At 40.5% G+C, this 22,969-nt stretch overlaps 1 protein-coding gene across 2 annotated transcripts; it reads right to left on the bottom strand.

Moving 5' to 3' along the window:
- Positions 1–758: 758 nt before the first annotated feature.
- Positions 759–16,228, bottom strand: LOC113119132 (meprin A subunit beta-like). Of its 2 annotated transcripts, XM_026288358.1 has the most exons (15): positions 16,095–16,228; positions 15,910–15,971; positions 15,788–15,806; positions 15,519–15,560; positions 15,319–15,356; positions 10,853–10,931; positions 10,653–10,770; positions 8,688–8,866; positions 8,322–8,540; positions 3,343–3,498; positions 3,003–3,227; positions 2,499–2,936; positions 2,185–2,361; positions 2,011–2,084; positions 759–1,333 (listed from the first exon to the last, which is right to left on the bottom strand). In XM_026288358.1, the coding sequence occupies exons 2-15, from the start codon at positions 15,964–15,966 to the stop codon at positions 1,271–1,273; spliced, it is 1,884 nt and encodes a 627-aa protein (XP_026144143.1). In that variant the 5' UTR covers positions 15,967–15,971; positions 16,095–16,228; the 3' UTR covers positions 759–1,270. The 2 variants fall into 2 exon arrangements, with proteins under 2 accessions (XP_026144143.1, XP_026144144.1); XM_026288359.1 differs by lacking the exons at positions 15,519–15,560; positions 15,788–15,806; positions 15,910–15,971; positions 16,095–16,228 and having other exon boundaries at positions 10,853–10,926.
- Positions 16,229–22,969: the final 6,741 nt, after the last annotated feature.

The following is a 22,969-nucleotide window of genomic DNA, read 5'->3' as shown; positions in this document are numbered from 1 at the left end:
AGTTTATAAAATAAGAAATAATCTGGCACCCAAATATTTATGTGATTACTTTTCAAAAATTAGTGATACGCACAATTACTGCACCAGGGGGAGTTTGACAGATTACAGGCCCTGCCGCTTCAAGAGCTGTGTGGGAAAGTACTCTTTCCTATACTCTGCAGCTGTCTTATGGAATGGGTTACCTTTAAACCTTAAACTGTTGAGCGCTTCCTTTTATCATTTTAAATTTTGAATTAAAAATTGGTTATTAAACTCATAAAGAGGAAAAAAGAAAAAAGTAAGGAAATTCTTGAAGTAGTAGGAATACTTAATTGTCTGCTTGTGTGTCTGTTTGTCTTTTGGGAATTTAGTTTATTTTTTATTGTGTTTTTATTAGTGTTTTTGTTTATTTATATGTATTTTTTATGCTTCTTCATTGTCCTAAATGTTGTTAATACATGTACTGTTACTCATTTTACATCTTAAGGACCACAATGGAAATAAGCCTATGGGCTTTTTGTGTTTTTATCCTTTTGAACACTTCGTGTTGATTGTTGTTGTTCAATAAAGCACTCAATCAATCAATCAATCAAAAATATTTCAATTGAAATGTGATGCTTGCACAAGGAAGATTTTCTCCTGGAAAATGTAAGCGTTATTTTATTTATTTATTGTTTTATCACTAATTTATTAATAGTCTTGTTACATATTTTATTTTAAATTATTTTATACAACCATTAGATTATATAAACAAGCACACACATATTGTGATCTCATGATCTGATTGAATTGTTTATTAATTATTGACCTTAAAACCAATATCTCACACCATATCTCCCATAGAGTGTGAGAGAGAAAGCAAAAAAACCCTGCCTTGGAACACAACCAAACACCAGATGGGGAAAGCCCCCAGATGTAGGAACAGACCATTCAAATCTACAAAAACATTCCTATGGACCGACCATAAAATCTTCCGCAGGAGGTAATTTGTCTCCTCTCACCACTCTGAAACACTCACACATTTGTGTGAGAAACTTCCAGACATGTGTTTTGGGGCAAGTTGGAGCTAAACTCATAATCATAATCAGATCAAAGTTGCTCAAAGCTTATGAGTTGGAATCAAATTCAATTGGGAGATGTGCATGAATACCCAGCAATATTTACAGTTATGAAACTCCTGTTGATCATATATAACTGCCATAGCTGATTGCTGTTCTCATCGTGCAGTGATGTTCTTGATGTTGGGATGCCACTCAGTGACTGTGTTTAACTGGTTTTGTAGTCTTAGCCCTCAGTGTGCTCTGCTGTAGCTGTAGTGGGAATTGTAGTTGTCGAAATCGCCGTTTGAGCAACTCTAAGTAACAAACAAAATGTTGTTGTTATAATCAGATGCACAATTTAGCAATTCCTCTCTGAACAGCCTCTGGCCAGTGATTTACAGCATTCTAAAACAGGTTTAGTCATGAATGTTTAGAATGATAAATTATAATAAATGCAGCCTAATTAAATGTACATTCAGTTTCATTTAGTGCTAAGATCCTGTCTTACTAGCAACGGCTGTTTTCACTAACAGATTGACAGAAGAAGTCTATAAAACGGCACCTGTTTCTGAATGTTTCTTGAGTTTACTAAAAAATCACAAACATAACATCTATAACCACATAATTCTGTAGGCCTAAACAATATTAATATATAACAGCCTGTTGTTTTGTTTCCATTGGTTGGATAAGGAAAAAGTCATGACATGTCAGGTTAAGTTGATTTTTGAGAAAGGCTCTTCTGCACAGCAGACGTTTTTCTATTTAGTTTCATTCTATTGTCTGTATATTAACATACTGTGTATCTTTGTCTGCATTAAAGGCTTTGAGAATCTTTCCTTTTATCACTGATAATGTTAAAGGCTAAAGTGATTGTGGCTCTCATTATGTAAAAATTCAGGTCTAATTCTGTATTTTCCAATCAGTTCTAAAAAAGACTTTGCCTTTAAAGAATAGGAGGGTAAAGAATAAAAGAAGTTAGAAGGAGACTCACCTTAGAAACGTTGAAGTTCTTCACAGTTACTTTAGAGCAGGGTAGAGAGGCATTCTGAAGCAGTGCTGAGATATCTGGATTGATGAACAACATGTTCTCAGAAATCACAATCTAATCATGCTCAGTTAACACAGCAGTTAAACTTGTTCTCCGAGGTTCCTTTACAAATCCTACCTTGCATGGTGAAGAGCAATATGAGGTCTCCACCCTTGATAAACTCTCTTCTAGTGAGATCTTCTTTTGTTAAGAGCACAACATGAGCAGGTCCAGCCAAAAATACAAACTCACCACTGATGTTGATTTGAAATCCGAATCTAGTGTATTGAGGTTTTTCCCAGTGATACCCACCATCTGTTAGAACAAAACATGGCTTTTTAAAGAACCATAAAAGCTATAGATAAAAACATTGATTCTCATCTAAGTCAAATGTTGCATAGAAACATATGAATCATGACAGAAAAATTATCAGATTGCATCAAAGATCTAACCATCATAAGTCAAATCAGGGTCAGTGGTGATGCTCTGCTCAAAGGACATGCGCTTCTGGATGTGTGGATTCTGGTCCAGGATCTGGACAGTGATTTGTCTCCATGGACAAGGCCACTGCAGTTGCTCATCATATGCACCAGATACCAGATAAACATTTATTGAAATTGGATTCCTGAACAAAGATAACTGTGCCGCAAAGCGGTATCCATCATTGGAGTAATACAGTGGACTCCAAATGCTCAACCCACTGTTTAGTTTTTTCTCAAAGTCTCTAATCTGCCATATGAAGGGACACTCAGTCTCTGAAATATTGATATCGTCCAGTGAGAAGCCCCCACTGGAGCTTCCAGCTCCTTTACGTGCTTCAAACACAACTTGGAAAGATGTATTTGCATTCATTGGCACATGATGCAACTTCCAGTAATTCCCAGGGGTTTCTGCAAGAAACTGAAGGTCAGTGACATTGAAATACAGGACTATATGGTGTGCAGGAAGAGACGGACCTGTGATATGATCCATGAGTCTGAGAGCTCCTCTGCAGTCTGCTTGATTCTGCTGCTCTCGGATCCAGATGTTGAGCTGGTCAGACTCATGACCGCTGTGATAGTAGTAGAACTGCAGGCACTGAACTTTGCAGTCTCTTGTAGGGGTCACTGTCTTGCTCTCCAATCTGGCTGTGTCGCCCTCGTTTCTGCCCTCAGTGCTGAAGTGCATGAAGAAAGATGTCCCTGCAGGCATCAGAACAGTGTTTGTTTAGAGTGGAACAGTTACTGCAGCTGTGGATGGAAGTGAGTTAATGTAAGTGAAGTCTCTATTTCTCACACTTTCTGTGACAGGTCTCACCGTTCTGTTTTTTGCCCAAGTATGTGTGGTCGGTCACATTGATGCCACTCACTGACTTCACTCTCCGCCAGCCGTCATCAGCAGAAGAACTGATGCCCATCTGACACAGAGATTCATCATCAAAACTACAGTGATCGAGGAAAGACACAGAGGAATCTGTGAAGACAAACAAACAATCACTGAGACTAAATCAATCCATTACCATTTACATTCATCACAGTGGTTGTTACAGACATGCCAGGTTCCACCTCCTTCCAATCACAGCGCATTCCCTCACCTGAATACCAATCACTCCTACCTGATCCTAATCCACCAGCAATCACCGCAGCACTACATATACCACACACATGCACTCAGTCAGCATCTGGTCTCGTTCGCAACAAGGTCTTATCTGTATGCTAACTCTGAGGACTAAATATATCTCTACTTACCTCTCTCCAGCGATCTCCAGAAGCTCCCAGTCTTCATCGTGCATGTGTGTGGTACACCCTCTTCCTCCAGCGTCTCTACCCCTCATCAACGGATCCATTCTCCACTGCCTCCAACACCTTCACTCTACCCAGCACTACCCGCTCCTCTGCTTGTGCCTTAATAAACTGTGTTTCTGCTATCCTCAGCCTCCTGTGGTGGTATTCCGTAACAGAAGACGGGACCAAGACCGATGGGCACAAGCATGAGCCTCACGGACCCCTTCCAAGACCTGGTCGACATATTGCGTCGGACACTCACCACTTTACCCGCATCCCCAACACCTGCGAGCACTTCCGCCGACAACTCAAGCACTTCCTCACCTGCCGTGCACGCCAGTCCCATGGCCAAGCCGGCGCCCTACTCTGGTCCGGTGGAGGATTGCAGCGGATTTCTACTCCAATGCTCGCTGGTCCTGGAGATGCAACCATACTTATATCCTATCGAAAGATCTAAGGCGGCCTTCTTGATATCTCAATTGCAAGGTAAAGCACTTCAGTGGGCCGATTCAATTTGGACACAGAATAACCCAATTATCCAGTCTTATTCTAGCTTCATCTACCATTTCCGAGAAGTTGTTGGCAGACCAGCTTGGGACTCGTCTATTGGTGAGAAGCTTTATAACCTAAAATAGGGAAAAATATCTGTCAATGAATTTGCTCTTCAGTTCAGGACTCTAGTGGCCACCAGTGGATGGAATGAGCAGGCCTTGCTGACCTACCGTCAGGGATTGAAACCTCGAGTGCGGTTGCATCTCGCTGCATACGAGAACACCATCGGGCTAGAAAAGTTCATTCAACTCTTCATCCACTTCGCTACCCATATGCATTCATGCCTCAATGAGCACCAACTCGCCACTCTGCCGAGCAGAGGCTGTCAGACAAAGACGGCTGTCCCAGAATCTGTGTCTCTACTATGTATCCCCAGGGCATGTCATCTCTGTATGCCCCATCCATCCTCCTCGTCCCATGGTAAGTGCCATTCTCCCTTTGAAGTATCAAATGAAACCACTCACTACTGTTGTGACACTTACTGCCCCTGCTCTCTTTCAGTTTCCGCCCTCCTCGATTCTGGGACAGATGGCAACTTCATCTCCAGTGCCCTCTGCCGTCAACTCAAACTCGCTACCACGGCAACGCTGTCAGCCTACCAGGTCAACACAATAACTAGAAGGCCTTTGAATAGAAGGTGTGTGCGTCATAGTGTGGGTCCCATCACCCTCCAAACCGGACTACTCCATCAAGAGGAGATCCACCTGCTGGTTCTGGAGGAATCTACTGCTGACATCACCCTAGGGTGCCCATGTTTGGAGCAGCTTAACCCTGTCATCTCGTGGAAGACAGGAAAAGTCCTGAAGTGGGACAACTCCTTTTTCCAGGGCTGCATCACTGGTTGTCCTGTCCCAGCCAAACCTTCCCTGGCACCTCTTGCAGTATGTACCACCTCCATAGAGAACCCAGTGGAAAACCAATCCATCTCCATCTTTCTCAGGGTAACATTCATCCATCTACCTCCCCTGCTGCTTCCAGTTTCTTTTTTGTGGAGAAGAAGGACGGAGGCTTGTGGTCCTGTATCGATTATCGGGCCTTGAACAATATAACAGTTAAGTTCCGATATCCACTTCCCCTTATCCCAGCTGCCCTGGAACATCTCAGTGCTGCCACTTTTTTCACCAAGTTGGACCTCCGCAGCGCATACAACCTCATTCGGATACGTGAGGGGGGCAAGTGGAAAACTGCCTTCATCACCCCTCCTGGCCACTATGAGTACTGTGTGATGCCGTATGGACTTGTTAATGCCCCCTCAATCTTCTAGAACTTTATCCATGAGGTGCTCCGGGAGTTCCTCCATAAGTTCGTTCTCGTCTATATAGATGTCCTCATTTACTCCCGGAGCCTAGCGTAACATCGTCGCCACGGTATTGATGTCCTGCAATGCCTGAGGGCCTTTCAGCTCTATCTCAAGACTGAGAAATACTCCTTCCACCAGCCCTCAGTGCAGTTCCTTGTATACAACATCAACAGCAGTGGCATCTGGATGAGGGGAAGGAAAATGCTTTAAGAAATTGGCCAATTCCCACCACCATTAAACAACTCCAATGATTCCTTGGCTTTGCCAATTTCTACAGATGTTTCATCCAAAATTACAGTACCATCACCAACCCTCTCACTAGCCTCCTCCAGAACAAACCCAAATCGCTATCATGGACACCAGCAGTCACAGAAGCCTTCATCTCCCTCAAGAGGGCCTTTACGACAGCTCCACTCCTGGTCCATCCTGACCCAAATTTACCCTTCGTCGTAGAAGTTGACGCCTCTACCACAGGAGTGGGAGCGGTCTTATCACAGCAGCAGGGGAATACCAGTCGCCTCCACCCATGTGTCTTCTTCTCTCGGAAGCTCAACTCTGTGGAGGTAAGTTATGACATCGGCAACTGTGAGCTGCTGGCCATCAAGTTGGCCCTTGAGGAATGGAGGCATTGGCTGGAGGGAGCCAAACATCCTTTTCTAGTTCTCACAGACCATAAGAACCTCAAATATCTACTGGTTGCCAAGAGGCTGAATCCAAGATAGGCCCACTGGGCGCTATTCTTCACCTGCTTCCACTTTTCCATCTCGTATTGCCCAGGGACCAAGAATGTGAAGGCTGACACCCTGTCCCAGTGTTACACCCATGAAGGAAACTTAGAAGAGCCTGAAACTATACTTCCTGAAAAAGTAATCATCAGCCCCATTACCTCGTCTGCAGAGACCATTCCTTTCTCCAATCCTGCTACCAACACCATGCCGGGTTGCCCACCGGGACACCAATACATCCCCAGGACACGCTGCACTCCACTCATTCACTCCGCTCACACATCTCTTGGCACTGTTCACCTGGGAGTCAATGAAACCTCTTAGCAACTCTCATTGCTAAGCGAACGCTTCTGGTGGCCCAACATGGCTTCTGACGTCAGAAGGTACGTGAATGGATGTACAGACTGCGCTATCTCAGAGAGTCCACGCCATCTACCATCAGGAAAGCTCCATCCTCTGCCCATCCCTTATTGCCCGTGGTCACACCTAGGTGTGGATTTTATCACTGATCTTCCTCCTTCTGACAATAAAACCTGCATTCTAGTCATTGTGGACAGATTTTCTAAATCATGTCGTCTTCTCCCTCTGAAAGGTCTGCCCACGGCCATGGAAATGGCAGAGTTACTGTTTAACCATGTCTTCAGGTACTTCGACATTCCAGAAGACATCATTTCAGATAGAGGTCCCCAGTTCATCTCCCGGATATGGAGAGCATTTCACGGACTGAGAGGAAGGTTAAGGAGATCGGACACTTCCTCCGTACCTTCTGCTATGGCCAGCACTATTGGAAAACCAGTTCCTAGGGTTGTCCGAGTATGCACATAACTCCCTGCGACAACCTACCACCAGACTCACTCCATTCCAGTGTGTGCTTGGCTACCAGCCACCACTCTTTCCATGGTTAGGAGAACCCTCGGACGTCCCCTCCACTGACTACTGGTTCCGAGAGAGCGATAGGGTCTGGGACGCAGCTCACCACCAACTCCAACGGGCCCTACATAGGTCGCAGGATGACAGACGACCTTCGCCGATCTGAGGCCCCTGAATACCTGCCTGGTCAGGAGGTCTGGCTGTCCACTAGGGACATCTGCGCCTACCCTGCCGCAAGCTGAGTCCCAGATTCATTGGCCCATTCACCATCCTAGAGCAGATCTATCCGGTCACTTTCAAACTTTAACTACCACCAGAGTTCCGGATTCACCCCACTTTCCATGTGTCCCTCCTTAAGCCTTACCATCCCTCTGTTTCTCCCTGCACAGAACCAGAGGAACAGAACCCTATGGTCCAGAGGACCCCTCATGGGTCCCACGCAACAACATCCTGGATCCGAACCTACTAGACACCTTCCACTCCAGTCATCCCAACAGACCAGCTCCTAGAGGAAGAGGTTGTCCAACACGTCGTCGGGGTCCTCGGCCCTCAGGAGCAGGCCATGGGGAGGGGGGTACTGCTACAGACACGCCAGGTTCCAACTCCTTCCAATCACAGCGCACTCCCTCACCTGAATACTAATCACTCCCACCTGATCCTCATCCACCATCACCGTAGCACTACAAATACCACACACACGCACTCAGTCAGCGTCCGGTCTTGTTCACAACAAGGTCTTACCTGTATGCAAACTCTAAGGACTAACTCTATCTCTACTTACCTCTCTCCAGCGATCTCTAGAAGCTCCCAGTCTTCATCGTACGTGTGTGTGGTACACCCTCTTCCTCCAGGGTCTCGACCCCTCATCAACGGATCCATTCTACACTGCCTCCAACACCTTCACTACCCAGCACTACCCGCTCCTCTGCTTGTGCCTAAATAAACTGTGTTTCTGTTATCCTCAGCCTCCTGTGGTGGTATTCCGTAACAGTGGTCCTTGGTGGTCAAATATTGGTCCAGCTGCAATGACTTAAAGGCCACAAATGAAAACTGTCAAATACTCACTGCATTTGTAGAGTTTGTTGAGCTCCATCGCATCATACTCGCTCATTTCCATAAGTTGTCCGATCACGTCTTGGATCTCAGGACTTTTGGTTATGATTGTGGGTCCGTTACCATTGCTGAAGGCATTTTTATCAAAATGCATCACAGAGTAATAATCATATGGGGTTTCTTGGGTAGTGGACACGTTCTCATTGTGTCTATTGAAATTACTCTCATATCCTACAAATAAAGAATACCACAGTTATTAAGGTGATTCTTCATAAGGCTTATTTTCTGTGTGTATAAAAAGCTAATTAATTGAATCACTATTTTACAGTGATTCCTTAAAAACAGCACCAAAAATGTATAATAAAATGATGTGTCAACCTTTCCTGATGTTTTCATATTTGATTGTCACATAATCATCTCTGTCATATCTCAAATGTTCATGGTTCAATCCCAGAGCATGGAGAAACTGGTGCTCAACAATGCCTTTTCTTCCACAGTCCTTTCCGATGGAAAGAGTCTGTCCTCCAGGAAACGAGCGTCCAATATATGACCAACACCTGAGGAATAATTCATAGCTGGATAAATTTAACACTACTAGTCAGATTATATAAGAAATTTATACTAAAACTGTGCAATTTATTTCCGTTGTATAATATGTGTTTAAAGACCTTATTTGACACAAGACTTTACGAGGAAAATGTCTGAAATTTTGACTTATAATTAATAAACTAAAAATTGTTCTCTAGACATTCACTATAGCATATACCATATCAGCAGGGCCATATTAACCATTAGGCTAGGTGGGTTTGTAACCCCGGGCACGAGCAAGGAGGGGGCCTGTGATTGACTGGAGCGCCGATATCCCAATCCATCATGCCCTCTGCTTATTAGCGCTGTTATTTAGTTGAGCTTTTACATAAATTCTGTGCATTAACATTTGAGACTGAAAAGTAAAGTCTGAATTTGGTTTACCAGTAAAGTGCATTTATTCTATATTTGACTTTTGAATAATATGTGCACGTATTTATCAGGTGATCGCTGCCCAGTATGTATGCATTCACCTCTCTTCACGTCGTTCTGGAGTAATCTGGAAATGGTCGCGCAGAGAAGAGTATTCGATAAGTAAAAATGTTAGCAGTTCTGAGAGAGGCTCAAAAACTGAAAAACTTCAAATATAAACAACATAAAAAATGTGACTTTGTCAGTAAAATTCACAGCTATCAGGTTATTTTACTAAAGCTGTTGATGAAGTGGAAGTTGCTGGAATAGCAAGTGAAGCAGGCTCATGGAACAGATAAAACACAGCGCCATCGTCCACACAGATTTTAGGTTAGTTTGATTATTAACTGGATGTATATTGTTTTTGTGATTAAACTATAATAATTTAAGGGTTGGGCGATAATCTGGTAGAAATATATCAATCGTTGATTGAAGCACATCATGATGTAGGCTAAGCTTATCATTTAAACGCATTTTAAAACAAATGGTTTAAACTGGTCATGGATATTAAGCAGTAGGGCAGAATTCATTCTGGTAAATGCTTGCATTTACATTGATGCATTTAGCAGACGCTTTTATCCAAAGCAACTCATAGTGCATTCAGGCTTTACATTCTTTAACTAGTATGTATGTACTCTGGGAATTGAACCCACAACCTTTTCGCTCCTTGTGCTTAAACATTCAAATACACATAGTCATGTGTCAAAATGCTTGCCTTTGCAATTATCCTTCTAAACAGTTATTTGTTTCTTAAATCAATATTAATAGTTAAAGATAAATAATATCATACAGGCTTAAGAACATCAACATAATTATCATCCTCTAAAGCAGCCTAATACAGCTGCTGTTTCCATTTGTGTATACAATGTAAGTCAAACATCAGAAAGAAAATCAATTACTGTCCTTGACTGAATAACTTCTGTAAAATAAATAAGAATGAATGTATATTGAATTTATACAGGGAAGACTATTCAGTCTGTAATATAATATTTATCATTCAGTGCTTCAAGTTTTTCCAAGTAGGCAGATTTTTTTATGATCTTTGTTCTGTTGTAGCCTAATTTGTGACTGTTTAGTGATCCTTAGTAAGTTTATCTTTGCTTAGGCTAGTATTATTTTGTGTAATATTGAAATTGGTAACAAAAATCATGAAATTTCAGTGCTTCAAGAATTTTGATATGGGATAAAAATCCTATTTAATGCTTTAAATATCATTGTAATTGAGGGGCCGGGCAGTTGGTCATAACTCCAGGGCCCAGTGCAGTCTTAATGCGGTCCTGCATGTCAGAACAGTCTATAATATATTGCTGATATTGCTAATTACTAATCTGAACTATACAGTACCCTTTATGACTCTCCGCAGAGATGTAAAACTCTTCTTCTTCTCTGGGCTTAAAGTCAACACATGATTTCAGTCTGAACTGCTCGAAGGCTCTCAGAATGACACCTTTATAGTTCATACCTATAACAACAAACACAACTGAGTGGAAAAGAATATGGAAGTTACATTCAATATTTAAAAGATGAGGAATATGAAATCTTACTGAGATTTCCACTCAGCTCATATGGCACAGGAGTATCCCAACAGGACTGATACCCTTCAATTGAACTTCCTGGCCTAGACTTTAAAGCAGATCATTTTAAGTTACCTGTTTATCTCACCCACACCCACACACACACACGCACGCACACACACACACGCACACACTCACCAGTGTTGTCGCTAGGGCGGGGCTTGACTTGGCAATAGCCCTTTCAGAAACTTCCTTACATCGTTACATGCAGGGCAATTATTGCATGCAATTTAATAATAATATTTAATTTAAAATTAAAGTAACCTAATAATAAAAGGCCTAATAATAAGAAGAATGTAACAGGACTACATTAATTGGAAAAGCTAATTGAATTGAATTTACAATTCCTTCAGCCTGAGGATTTTGGTGTGAAAGGGCTTTTACATTTGCAAATATATATATATATATATATATATATATATATATATATATATATATATATATATATATATATATACACACATATATATATATATATATATATATATATATATATATATATATTTTTTTTTTTTTTTTAGTCTAGGAGAGCATAAGTCTAAGTGGACGTCCATGACATGTGGAGTCCCACAAGGGTCAATTCTCGCACCACTCTTGTTTAGCCTGTATATGTTCCCACTAAGTCAAATAATGAGAAAGAACAAAATTGCCTATTGCCTGATACCCAGATTTACCTAGCCTTATCTCCAAATGACTACAGCCCCATTGACTCCCTCTGCAAATGCATTGATGAAATGATTAGCTGCATGAGCCAGAACTTTCTTCAGTTAAACAAGGAAAAAACTGAAGTCATTGCATTTGGAAACAAAGATGAAGTGTTCAAGGTGAATGCATACCTTGACTCTAGGGTCAAACAACTAAAAATCAAGTCAGGAACCTTGGTGTGATTCTGGAGACAGACCTTAGTTTTAGTAGTCATGTCAAAGCAGTAACTAAATCAGCATACTGTCATTTAAAAAACATTGCAAGAATTAGATTTTTTGTTTCAAGCCAAGACTTGGAGAAACTTGTTCATGCCTTTATCACCAGCAGGGTGTACTATTGTAATGGGCTCCTCACCGGCCTTCCCAAAAAGACCATTAGACAGCTGCAGCTCATCCAGAACGCTGCTGCCAGGATTCTGACTAGAACCGGAAAATCTGAGCATATCACACCAGTCCTCAGGTCCTTACACTGGCTTCCAGTTACATTTAGGATTGATTTTAAAGTACTTTTACTTGTTTATCACTTGTACTGTAGTTTTACTTGTTAATCACGAAATGGCTTAGGACAAAAATATATTGCAGATATGCTCACTGAATATAAGCCTAACAGAGCACTCAGATCACTAGGATCGAGTCAGTTAGAAATACCAAGGGTTCACACAAAACAAGGGGAGTCCTCCACCCACAGTTGGAATCAGCTTCCAGAAGAGATCAGATGTGCTAAAACACTTATCACATTTAAATCTAGACTCAAAACTCATCTGTTTAGCTGTGCATTTATTGAATGAGCACTGTGTGATGTCCGAACTGAACGTACTGTATTTTACATAATCACTGTATTTTATGTCAAAAAAAATTATATTTTTTTATGTTTTAAATTAATTTTAAATAAGTAGTTTTTTTATTATTATTTTCAAAGTTTTTAAATTGCTTATTTTATTTTTTGATAATTTTTCTTCGTTATTATTTTACTTTTTTTATATAAAGCACTTTGAATAACCATTGGGTACGAAATGCGCTATATGAATAAACCTGTCTTACCTTAATTTCCATAAAAAGTTACATAATTAGTTACATTTTAGGGAGTAACACAATATTGAAATGCAGTAACTTTCCTCAACACTGTATGCCACTATGTGGAAATAGTTGTGTTTACCATGTTTTCTTGCCAGCTGTCATTGAGAGTGACTGACACTTGATGATCAAAAAAAAAAAGAAAAAACTAAATAGATGTGTAAAAAATAAAATAACATAAAAAAAGAGAAAATCCCTACATTCACTCTTTTCAATATGTGTTAATAAACTGTATTCATTTGTAAGTTTATTAGTTTGTAAGTGTCATATTTGGCTGTTGGCATTCAGAGTTATATTACCAATAACAGTGGCATTTTAGAGAATTTTAATACTACATTAAAAAAAAAACAATTGCAGGTTAACCTGCATTAATGGGTACATAAATAACTCAAGATATGTATATCATGTTTAAAATGTCTCAAAAATGGTGTTAAAGACCATTTTTTTACGTTTTTGGTATTAACGGTTTTTTTTACGCAACTCGGTGATGACGTCACATTGGGGAGAAGTCGAAGAAACGTAGCCTCAGCCTAGTATGATGCCGCGTTCCAGACAGCCCGTAACCCATGTTTTTCCTACCTTAAACCCGTGAAAGTGCACTGGAACGGCAATCAAACCCGTGACTTCCCACCTGTGAACTCGTACTAGATCGATGTACTCCGAGTTCCGAGGTCACACAGCATGCTAAACAACGATGGCAGCCCCTACAAACAATACTGCCTACGCATGCAGTGTTTATGCAAGTAGTACACGTTGAAAAAATTATTTTAGGTCAATGTAACGTTGCAATAAAATAAATTCCTTGCGCTCAGAAAGTTTGGCGTAACTTGCCTGGAACGGTACAAAGTTGTTAGTTGTGGTATGTAATAGTGATCACGAGCTCAAAAACCTGTCTGGAACGCAGCATCAGACTGACTGAGATGAGGAAGACGTGGCGTGAACCAGCATGTATGATGGCCCAGCCAGATGTGAGAGGACAAATGAGGAAATGAGGCCAAGAACTGATGTCCGTCAAAGCTGCATGGTCAGAGGAGAAAGAGTGGAGAGTTGGTGAAGTGTCCTGGTAAGTTGCTATCATTTAGCATCGCAGCAATGAGCACTGGAGCTAGTCTACAAGCAGCAGTGCACAATAACGACACATATAGTTTTTTTTACTGTCATTGAATAGCACCGAGTGAAAAATCAACGTTTTCCTTATATCTAGTGGCAGTGATCATGACGTTAGTTCAGATAAGTACCGGTAACCTTTGTCATAGTATCGTAGAACTGGTAAATTTTGTCTTTGTCATCTAGAAATAAAAGGCATTATGCTAGCTATATGGACGTTTTCTCCGGTGAAAATGTTGTTGCAAACGAAGCCGCGTGTCTGTCGCTGTGTTTGACAGGAGCTTGTGTGGGTGCCGTCTCATGGAAACTGCGTTGGAAAGCTTGAGCTGTGGAGAAGCGAGTGCGTTTGGGTCGCTGTTGGTCGATATCTCTCTATCTATCTGTCTGTCTATCTATCTATCTATATACTGTATCTAGTCTATCTATCTATATATATATATATATATATGTATTTATCTATTTATCTATAATCTGCGTTCTGTGCTATCTGAATACTCTTGTCTCTCTAGACACTCTCAATGCTCTCAAGGCGGCTTTGGTAAATTCTCTCCCCAACGTGACGTGATGCAATGCATTGTGGGGGAAAGGAGACAGCTGTAAGATATTACCTACCTTTTCGTATTATATTCCGTTCAGTCCATTCACATCTGAATCATCTATTTTCAGTGTCCACTTTTCTTTACTTCACACTTGCCATCATTCACTCATTCACACCAATCACCTGATTTTACCAAGTGAGACATGTTCCTGGGACAACATTGTGATTAAACCAATCAGATTTGAAGAACCAGTTTATAGATTTTGTGAAGTTTACGCTTACAATCACTGTTTGGTGCTTGTACAGCAGTTTCATTCATCTATCATTTCCTCTGATTTTAGGGATTACTCATAGTTAAGGTTAGGTTTAGGTGTAGGGATATGGTCAAGAATATATTTTTGAGTAAAATGTTGTTCCAGGGTCAACAAAATATGTTGACCTAGGAACACATCGAACTCAGCAATATCAGGATGTGCTTCACACACACTCTCTTCTCTCTCACACATGCACATACACACCTTCTCACAGACACATAAACTACACATACATACACAAACACACAAACATTACATGCGCACACACACACACGTTTGTTTTTGTGAAAAGTGTGTTCATCCCATAGGTGTAATGGTTTTTAAACTGTACAAACTGTATATTCTATGGCCCTTCACCAACCCTACACCTAACCCTAACCCTCACAGGAAACTTTCTGCATTTTTACTTTCTCAAAAAAAAACTCTTTCTGTATGATTTATAAGTGTTTTGAAAAATGTGAACATGGGTTATGTCCTCATAAGTCACTCTCTCCTTGTAATACCTGTGTCATACCCATGTCATTATACAGAGTTGTGTCATGATATGACACAAAAACATGCCCACACGCGCACACACACACACACACACACACACACACACAAACACACGCACAAACACACACACACACACACACACACACACACACATAAACACATGCAAAAACACACTACACTACACACACACACACACACACATACCTCCATGATGTCTCCTTCTGTGAGGTTTAAACCTGATGCTACAAGAGTGTTCAGTTCAAAGTTAATATGCATGAATAGAAAAGTATATCAGTAAATATAAATTTAGAATAAAAATGATAATTTATAAATAAATATAGATAATAGTTATCTTACTGCTTTTATAAATGTATTTGGGTTCTTGAGATAATATAATAGTTTACCTTTGTTTATATCCAGAATGCTCTTCCATTTGTCTAAAATGTCTTTGAGAATATTAGATTGAAGTCAACAAAAGACAGAAAAAAAGAGAGTGAATGAGGATTGTGTGCATTGCTACACAAATTATAACTTTAGTGAAACAATATGAAAGTAAAGTGATAAATGAGCAATCTGATCATCAGGCAGTAACGAGCGATTAAAACAGGGTAAAAAACATCCTACACTGGAAACATATTACAATAACTTTACAACAGATCAATGATGAACTTACCATTTTGACCAAAAGTGATCTGAGAACATGAGATATGAAAATAATACAAGACATAAAGAAAAATAGATTTAGTCAAAGAAATCAAGAGCTGTATACTGATGACTGTCCACTGTCTAACTTACTGATGGATGATCAAGAACCAAAGCCAAGCTCAGCAGAAGAAAAGCACAGAAATGCATTGCCACTGCAAATCAGAATCAACACATTTGATTGATAACGCTTTATCTTATCACTCATTAACCTGCCACCAATGTTTTCATTTAATGTTTCCTATATTAATTCAGGAAACTAAAAGAGGGATACTTACCAGTTTCCAGTCACAAATGAGGCTTTGCGTGTTAAAATGTGAAACTAGAGTCTTAAGCTTCATTCATCTCACAGCAATCCACTACAATCCTCCCTGAAACTGACTGGAAAAACTAGATAGATCACAAAATCAACATAACTGAAGCGGCTGCCTGATTGCTCCTTTTTAGTCTTTACTCAAATATTTCAGACTCATGAAATTATATTTTAGATTTTGTAAAATAACTGTAAGCCACAGCTTCACAGGGCTTGTTTTCTGTTTATTTGCACATTTGTGTAATGACCCTGTGGAACAGACACAAATAAACCAGTGAATCGTCACGTGAGCTGTTGAAATGCTACATTCCAGAAACATAAATGATGCCCACTGCTCTGTGTGTGTTCACTGCTGTGTGTGTGTGTGCACTTTGGATGAGTTAATTGCAGAGCATGAATTCTGAGTATGGATCACCATACTTGGCTGTATGTCACTTTCACTGACTTGGCTTAATGTTTCACAGGAAGGGCAATAAAATTTAACAGAACAAAAAACATTTCCACTGACAGACACCTCAGGACTGTCCCCACCTTCCCACTCCTTTCTCTACATTCCAGAAAAACAAAGGAACTCATATAGATTAGTTTGAAAGACAATCATCGAAAAGTTTGAAAGAGCAACTAGATTCACAAATAATATGTGTTATGTCTCATATATATGCTTGATGTGTTTTATGTAATCGGTGTGACTTTGACCAATGTTTTATTACTTCTTTAAGCAGATAAAGCCATTATATATGTGTAAGAAATGGAAAGTTTAGTGCTGAATGAAACCTTGCTTTATTTGCACTACTTTGGTCCAGTCAAGTCACCTTTATTTATATAGCGCTTAAAACAAAACACATTGCGTCAAAGCAACTGAACAACATTCATTAGAAAAACAGTGTCAATAATGCAAAATGACAGTTAAAGACAGTTCATCATTGAATTCAGTGATGTCATGTGACGGCTGGTGAAAGGACAGTCTGAAAACAATAGCGAGTTACAGATTTTGATGAGAAGATATGATGATGGTACATAAACACACAATGACGATGAGACAGCGATACTCCGAAGGGATGGTGTAGCGGTGAGAAGTCCAGACGGTGGTGGAGAGAAGGTGAGGAATCCGGATGTTGACGGCGTGAGGCAGCAGGAGAGAGTGGCACAGGAACTGCGGGGAATAGAGCCGAAGGTAAGTGTCCGTGGCTGAGTGAACGTGTGAAGAGTGGATGAGGTTCTGGGGAAACACAGACATCCAAACGCAAACAACACTGAGAGCCAGACGGGGGAAAACACATCAACATGAAACAACGATCTCACAAACACAGGACGTGAGACAAGCCATTATATAGTGGATGAGTAATGAGTGGCAGCTGTTGCTGATACAATTAACGGAGACGCCCACAACTAATCAGTGCAGACGCGGAACACACAGAATTCACCACAAAGTGTAAAAAACCAGAGATCACGGTTTACCAACTGTGACATGTCATCTCTGTTCAGTTCAATAGTGTCTGTGCATTTATTCATTTAGTCAACGATATCGCTGTAGATGAAGTGACCCCAACTAAGCAAGCCAGAGGCGACAGCGGCAAGGAACCGAAACTCCATCAATGACAGAATGGAGAAAAAACCTTGGGAGAAACCAGGCTCAGTTGGGGGGTCAGTTCTCCTCTGACCAGACGAAACCAGTAGTTCAATTCCAGACTGCAGCAAAGTCAGATTGTGCAGAAGAATCATCTGTTTCCTGTGGTCTTGTCCTGGTGCTCCTCTGAGACAAGGTCTTTACAGGGGATCTGTATCTGGGGCTCTAGTTGTCCTGGTCTCCGCTGTCTTTCAGGGCAGTAGAGGTCCTTTCTAGGTGCTGATCCACCATCTGATCTGGATACGTACTGGATCCGGGTGACTGCAGTGACACTCAACAACATGTATATTAGATCCTGTACCCACTAAATTAATGAAAGAGCTGTTACCTGTAGCCGAAGAACCGCTTCTCAATATCATTAACTCATCGTTATCTTTAGGTCACGTCTCAAAACCATTCAAGCTGGCGGTTATCAAGCCTCTTATTAAGAAACCAAAACTAGATCCTAGTGTACTGGCAAATTATAGGCCTATTTCAAATCTTCCATTTATGTCTAAAATTTTTGAAAAAGCTGTGTCTGCTCAATTGAGCACCTTCCTGCACAAAAATAATCTGTATGAAGAATTTCAGTCAGGTTTTAGGCCCCACCATAGCACAGAAACTGAACTTGTTAAAATTACAAACGACCTGCTCCTTGCGTCAGATCAAGGCTGCATCTCATTTCTAGTCTTACTTGATCTTAGTGCTGCGTTCGACACCATAGATCAGGACATACTCATAGATCGATTACAAAACTATACAGGTATTCAAGGGCAGGCTCTAAGATGGTTAAGATCCTACCTGTCCGATCGCTTCCATTTTGTTTACTTAAATGGGGAGTCATCTCATTTATCATCAGTGAAATATGGAGTGCCACAAGGATCCGTCCTAGGTCCCCTTCTATTTTAAATATACATGTTGCCCCTTGGTAATATTATTAGAAAATACGGAATTAGCTTCCACTGTTATGCGGATGATACTCAGCTATATATCTCAACGAGACCAGATGAAACTTCCCAATTATCTAAGCTAACAGAGTGTGTTAAAAATGTAAAAGATTGGATGACAAATAATTTTCTCCAATTAAATTCGGATTAGACAGAGATACTAATTATTGGACCAAAAAACACTACACAGAATCTTGTAGATTACAATCTGCAACTAGACGGATGTACTGTTACTTCCTCTACAGTCAGAAATCTGGGTGTTATATTAGACAGCAATTTGTCTTTTGAAAATCATATTTCCTATGTTACAAAAACTGCATTCTTCCATCTTAGAAACACTGCCAAGCTACGAAACATGTTATCTGTTTCTGATGCAGAAAAGCTAGTTCATGCATTCATGACCTCTAGACTGGACTATTGTAATGCACTTCTAGGTGGTTGTCCTGCTTCTTCAATAAACAAGCTACAGGTCGTCCAAAATACAGCAGCTAGAGTCCTTACCAGGTCAAGAAAATATGACCATATTACCCCAATTTTACAGTCTCTGCACTGGCTACCTATTAAGTTCCGTATCAGTTACAAATTATCATTACTTACCTATAAGGCCCTAAATGGTTTAGCTCCTGCGTACCTAACTAGCCTTCTACCACACTACAACCCATCACGCACCCTAAGGTCACAAAACGCTGGACTTTTGGTAGTTCCTAGGATAGCAAAGTCCACTAAAGGAGGTAGAGCTTTTTCACATTTGGCTCCCAAACTCTGGAATAGCCTTCCTGATAATGTTCGGGGTTCAGACACACTCTCTCTGTTTAAATCTAGATTAAAAACACATCTCTTTCGCCAAGCATTCGAATAATGTATCTTTTAAATTGTGAGTGTAGTTGTATCTGATCAAAGGTGCATTTTTATTCTTTAGCTTGGGTTAAACTAATTTTACTTTGTTGGATCAGCAGCTATGCTAATGATGTCTCTATGTGTTTCTCTGTTTCTGCTGGGATCTTCATCCTGTGGTAACTAGGATTTACACAAGCTCCAGTCTGGATCCAGAACACCTGAGAAGAGATGATGCTGACCCTCAGAGGACCTCAGATGATGCTAACCCTGAATCAACAACAGAACTAACAAATATTGCTACAAGTGTGACTGCATCATATAATAACTTAATTAATAATATTGATAGTTCATCGTCTAGCTGACTACGCCTTGTATTATTATTATTTATTTATTTTTTTTCTAAAATCTTGACAAATGTGCACAAACTACTAGCTACTACTAAATATTGTAGAAACGTAATTTTCTGTAAAGTTGCTTTGTAACGATTTGTTTTGTAAAAAGCGCTATACAAATAAACTTGAATTGAATTGAATTGAATTGAACTGCAGTGACCCTCTGATCTGGATACAGACTGGATCTGGTGGCTACAGTGACCTCGGAATAAGAGAGAAACAGACTAATATTAGCATAGATGCCATTCTTCTAATGATGTAGCAAGTACATAGGGTGTTATGGGAAGTGTTCCCGGTTCCGGTTTACCTAATTAATGCAGCCTAAAAATCCTTTAACCGATTTGGATATTAAAAGCATATTAGTATGTTATGTGTAAACCAGGTTAAAGAGATGGGTCTTTAATCTAGATTTAAACTGCAAGAGTGTTTCTGCTTCCCGAACTTCTGGGAGGGACCAAATCGACTCACTTTTAAACCAGATCACACAAACAGATACTTTTCTTGTTTTTCGCTTTCATGCATCCTTGGGGTTTTATCTCACGCATCGTACTATCGAACATTCAAGTCATCCAGAACTCAAATACGCAGTTGAAACCTCATTGACTGCCGAAAGTTTCATAGTCTAAAGCCAAGAAACGAAACTTCCAGTGCTTCACCGATTTGTTTGTGAGTGTTCCACTTCAAATTCATCTATGCTGTATCAAATCAACTCATTCTTTCAGAACACTAGCAAAGGTTGACAGCCGACAAACACACTGTCAGCCACAAAACAATGACCTTAAAAACACTAACAACATGTAGCATTATACTGTGTTTTCTTGTGTGAAACAAGGACACATCTCTGTTTATAATCCACTGCAATATATGTTACTGGAATGAATCAGACATGATGCAGAATTCATCAATATTTTATGTAGTTTATGTATTTTAATTTTTTTTGCCCTGAGTAATTCAAAAATAGAAGAATTTGTATCCACACCATCCACTGATACAGGTACAATAGTAATGCTGCAGTCTTCTCCATTTGGCCACAGGTTGTCATCCACATTACATATTATGTCATCTAGAGCAATACACCTAGGAATCTTCTGGCATGCCTGATCCATCCCTGACCATCTTCTTCTGATATCTCCAGGCATTCAGCATTCATTGTGTCCAGGAGGGACATTTGATCCTGTGGATGGTCATACTTATAATTGCTTTTATAGCATTTAGTTTAACAGTTGTGAATACAGTATGTAAGCATGTGTAAACTGGCCTGTATGTACAAAGAGTTTTGGCAGTTGTTGTGTCTGAGTGAGAAAATAATTCATCAAATTTGAGAGATGTAGTCGTTGAATGCATTTTGTGCCAAAGCAATGATAATTGATCCTCAGTTTAGCCCACATAAACTTCTGTTGTGCTCACTGTGTGAAGAGATTTGCAGAAGTGTTGAGAAATGTCCAAGCGTCTGTAAAAAACTGTAATGTTCTTTTGCCATTTAATTCACTAAAACTAGTGAACTTTGGAATGCGGTGCTCAGAGACAGTGTCTGAACATTACTGTGACGAGTGGGGCGGGGCCGAGAGCCATGGGAAGGTGATTAGAAATGAGTGACACCTGCTCGACCCACCGGTCTCGAGTCCCACGGAGTAGATGGAAGGATATAAAACAGGAGCGACGACAGTGAAGGACGAGAGAGGACCAGGCCTGGGTTGTAGTTGTGTTTGGTTTTTATTTGTGCACTTCAGTCATCTGTGAGGGGCTGACGCGCTGTTTTGTCTTTATTTTGCTATTAAAGTTTCTATTTGATTGTCCGCCAGTTCCCGCCTCCTTCTTCCTATAGTTATGGAGTTCATTACAATTATTTTATGGGAGAATTTTGAAATCTTGATCAAGCAAAATTGTGGTTAAATCCATGTGTCTGTAGACTAAAACAAGTGCCAAGATCTGCCGATATCTTAATACCGTATTTTATTAATTACAGTAAATCTGTAGAATAATTTATCTAACTCTAACGAGCTGAGATGGTTCAGCGCTAGAACATAAAAATCTAAATAGTGTCTCAGTCTTCTATCTTTCTGTCACTGTCTTCTGTGAGTGTTGTGTTTGTTTGGTGCCATGTGCTCTCTCCTGTCTTTTTTGTTTATTTTTACTAAAAAGTAATTTTTCCCTGCATTTGGACCCAGACCCTGTTCTTTCTTTGGCTCTACTGCCCCGTGACAGAATACAGCTAGCAACATGGGTCGAGCAGGGAAGTTCCTCAATGTCCGCCAGGGAGATCGGAGCATCAAGGATTATTGTTGGCTGCAGAAAGGACCTGCCTAATGGTCTGTTTCTGGGGAGGCCTAGCTGAGCCGTTAAAGTCCCTTATGCTCTTCTGGGACCACGAGGAGAGGCTGGAGGATTACATCAACCTGGTTGTCCAGTTGAGCGGCTCAATCATCAGGGTGGAGTTAGCTGCAGAGCCTGCTCAAGATTCTCCCGAGGCGATAGTCCAGGAGTCAGCAGAGGCCCCATCAGCTGCACCCAGTCCCCACCCAGCGCCTTCTGCTCTCAGTTCCCCCGAGGCGGCAGCGTTACCTATATAACCGTTTTTTTTTTTTTTACAGACGTGATTCAGGAAACTAAAAGAGGGATACTTACCAGTTTCCAGTCACAAATGAGGCTTTGCGTGTTAAAATGTGAAACTAGAGTCTTAAGCTTCATTCATCTCACAGCAATCCACTACAATCCTCCCTGAAAATGACTGGAAAAACTAGATAGATCACAAAATCAACATAACTGAAGCAGCTGCCTGATTGCTCCTTTTTAGTCTTTACTCAAATATTTCAGACTCATGAAATGATATTTTAGATTTTGTAAAATAACTGTAAGCCACAGCTTCACAGGGCTTGTTTTCTGTTTATTTGCACATTTGTGTAATGACCCTGTGGAACAGACACAAATAAACCAGTGAATCGTCACGTGAGCTGTTGAAATGCTACATTCCAGAAACATAAATGATGCCCACTGCTCTGTGTGTGTTCACTGCTGTGTGTGTGTGTGCACTTTGGATGAGTTAATTGCAGAGCATGAA

The sequence above is a fragment of the Carassius auratus genome, chromosome 19, assembly GCF_003368295.1.
Source record: "Carassius auratus strain Wakin chromosome 19, ASM336829v1, whole genome shotgun sequence".
Classification (NCBI taxonomy): domain Eukaryota; kingdom Metazoa; phylum Chordata; class Actinopteri; order Cypriniformes; family Cyprinidae; genus Carassius; species Carassius auratus.
This window is presented reverse-complemented; position numbering and strand designations above follow the sequence as displayed.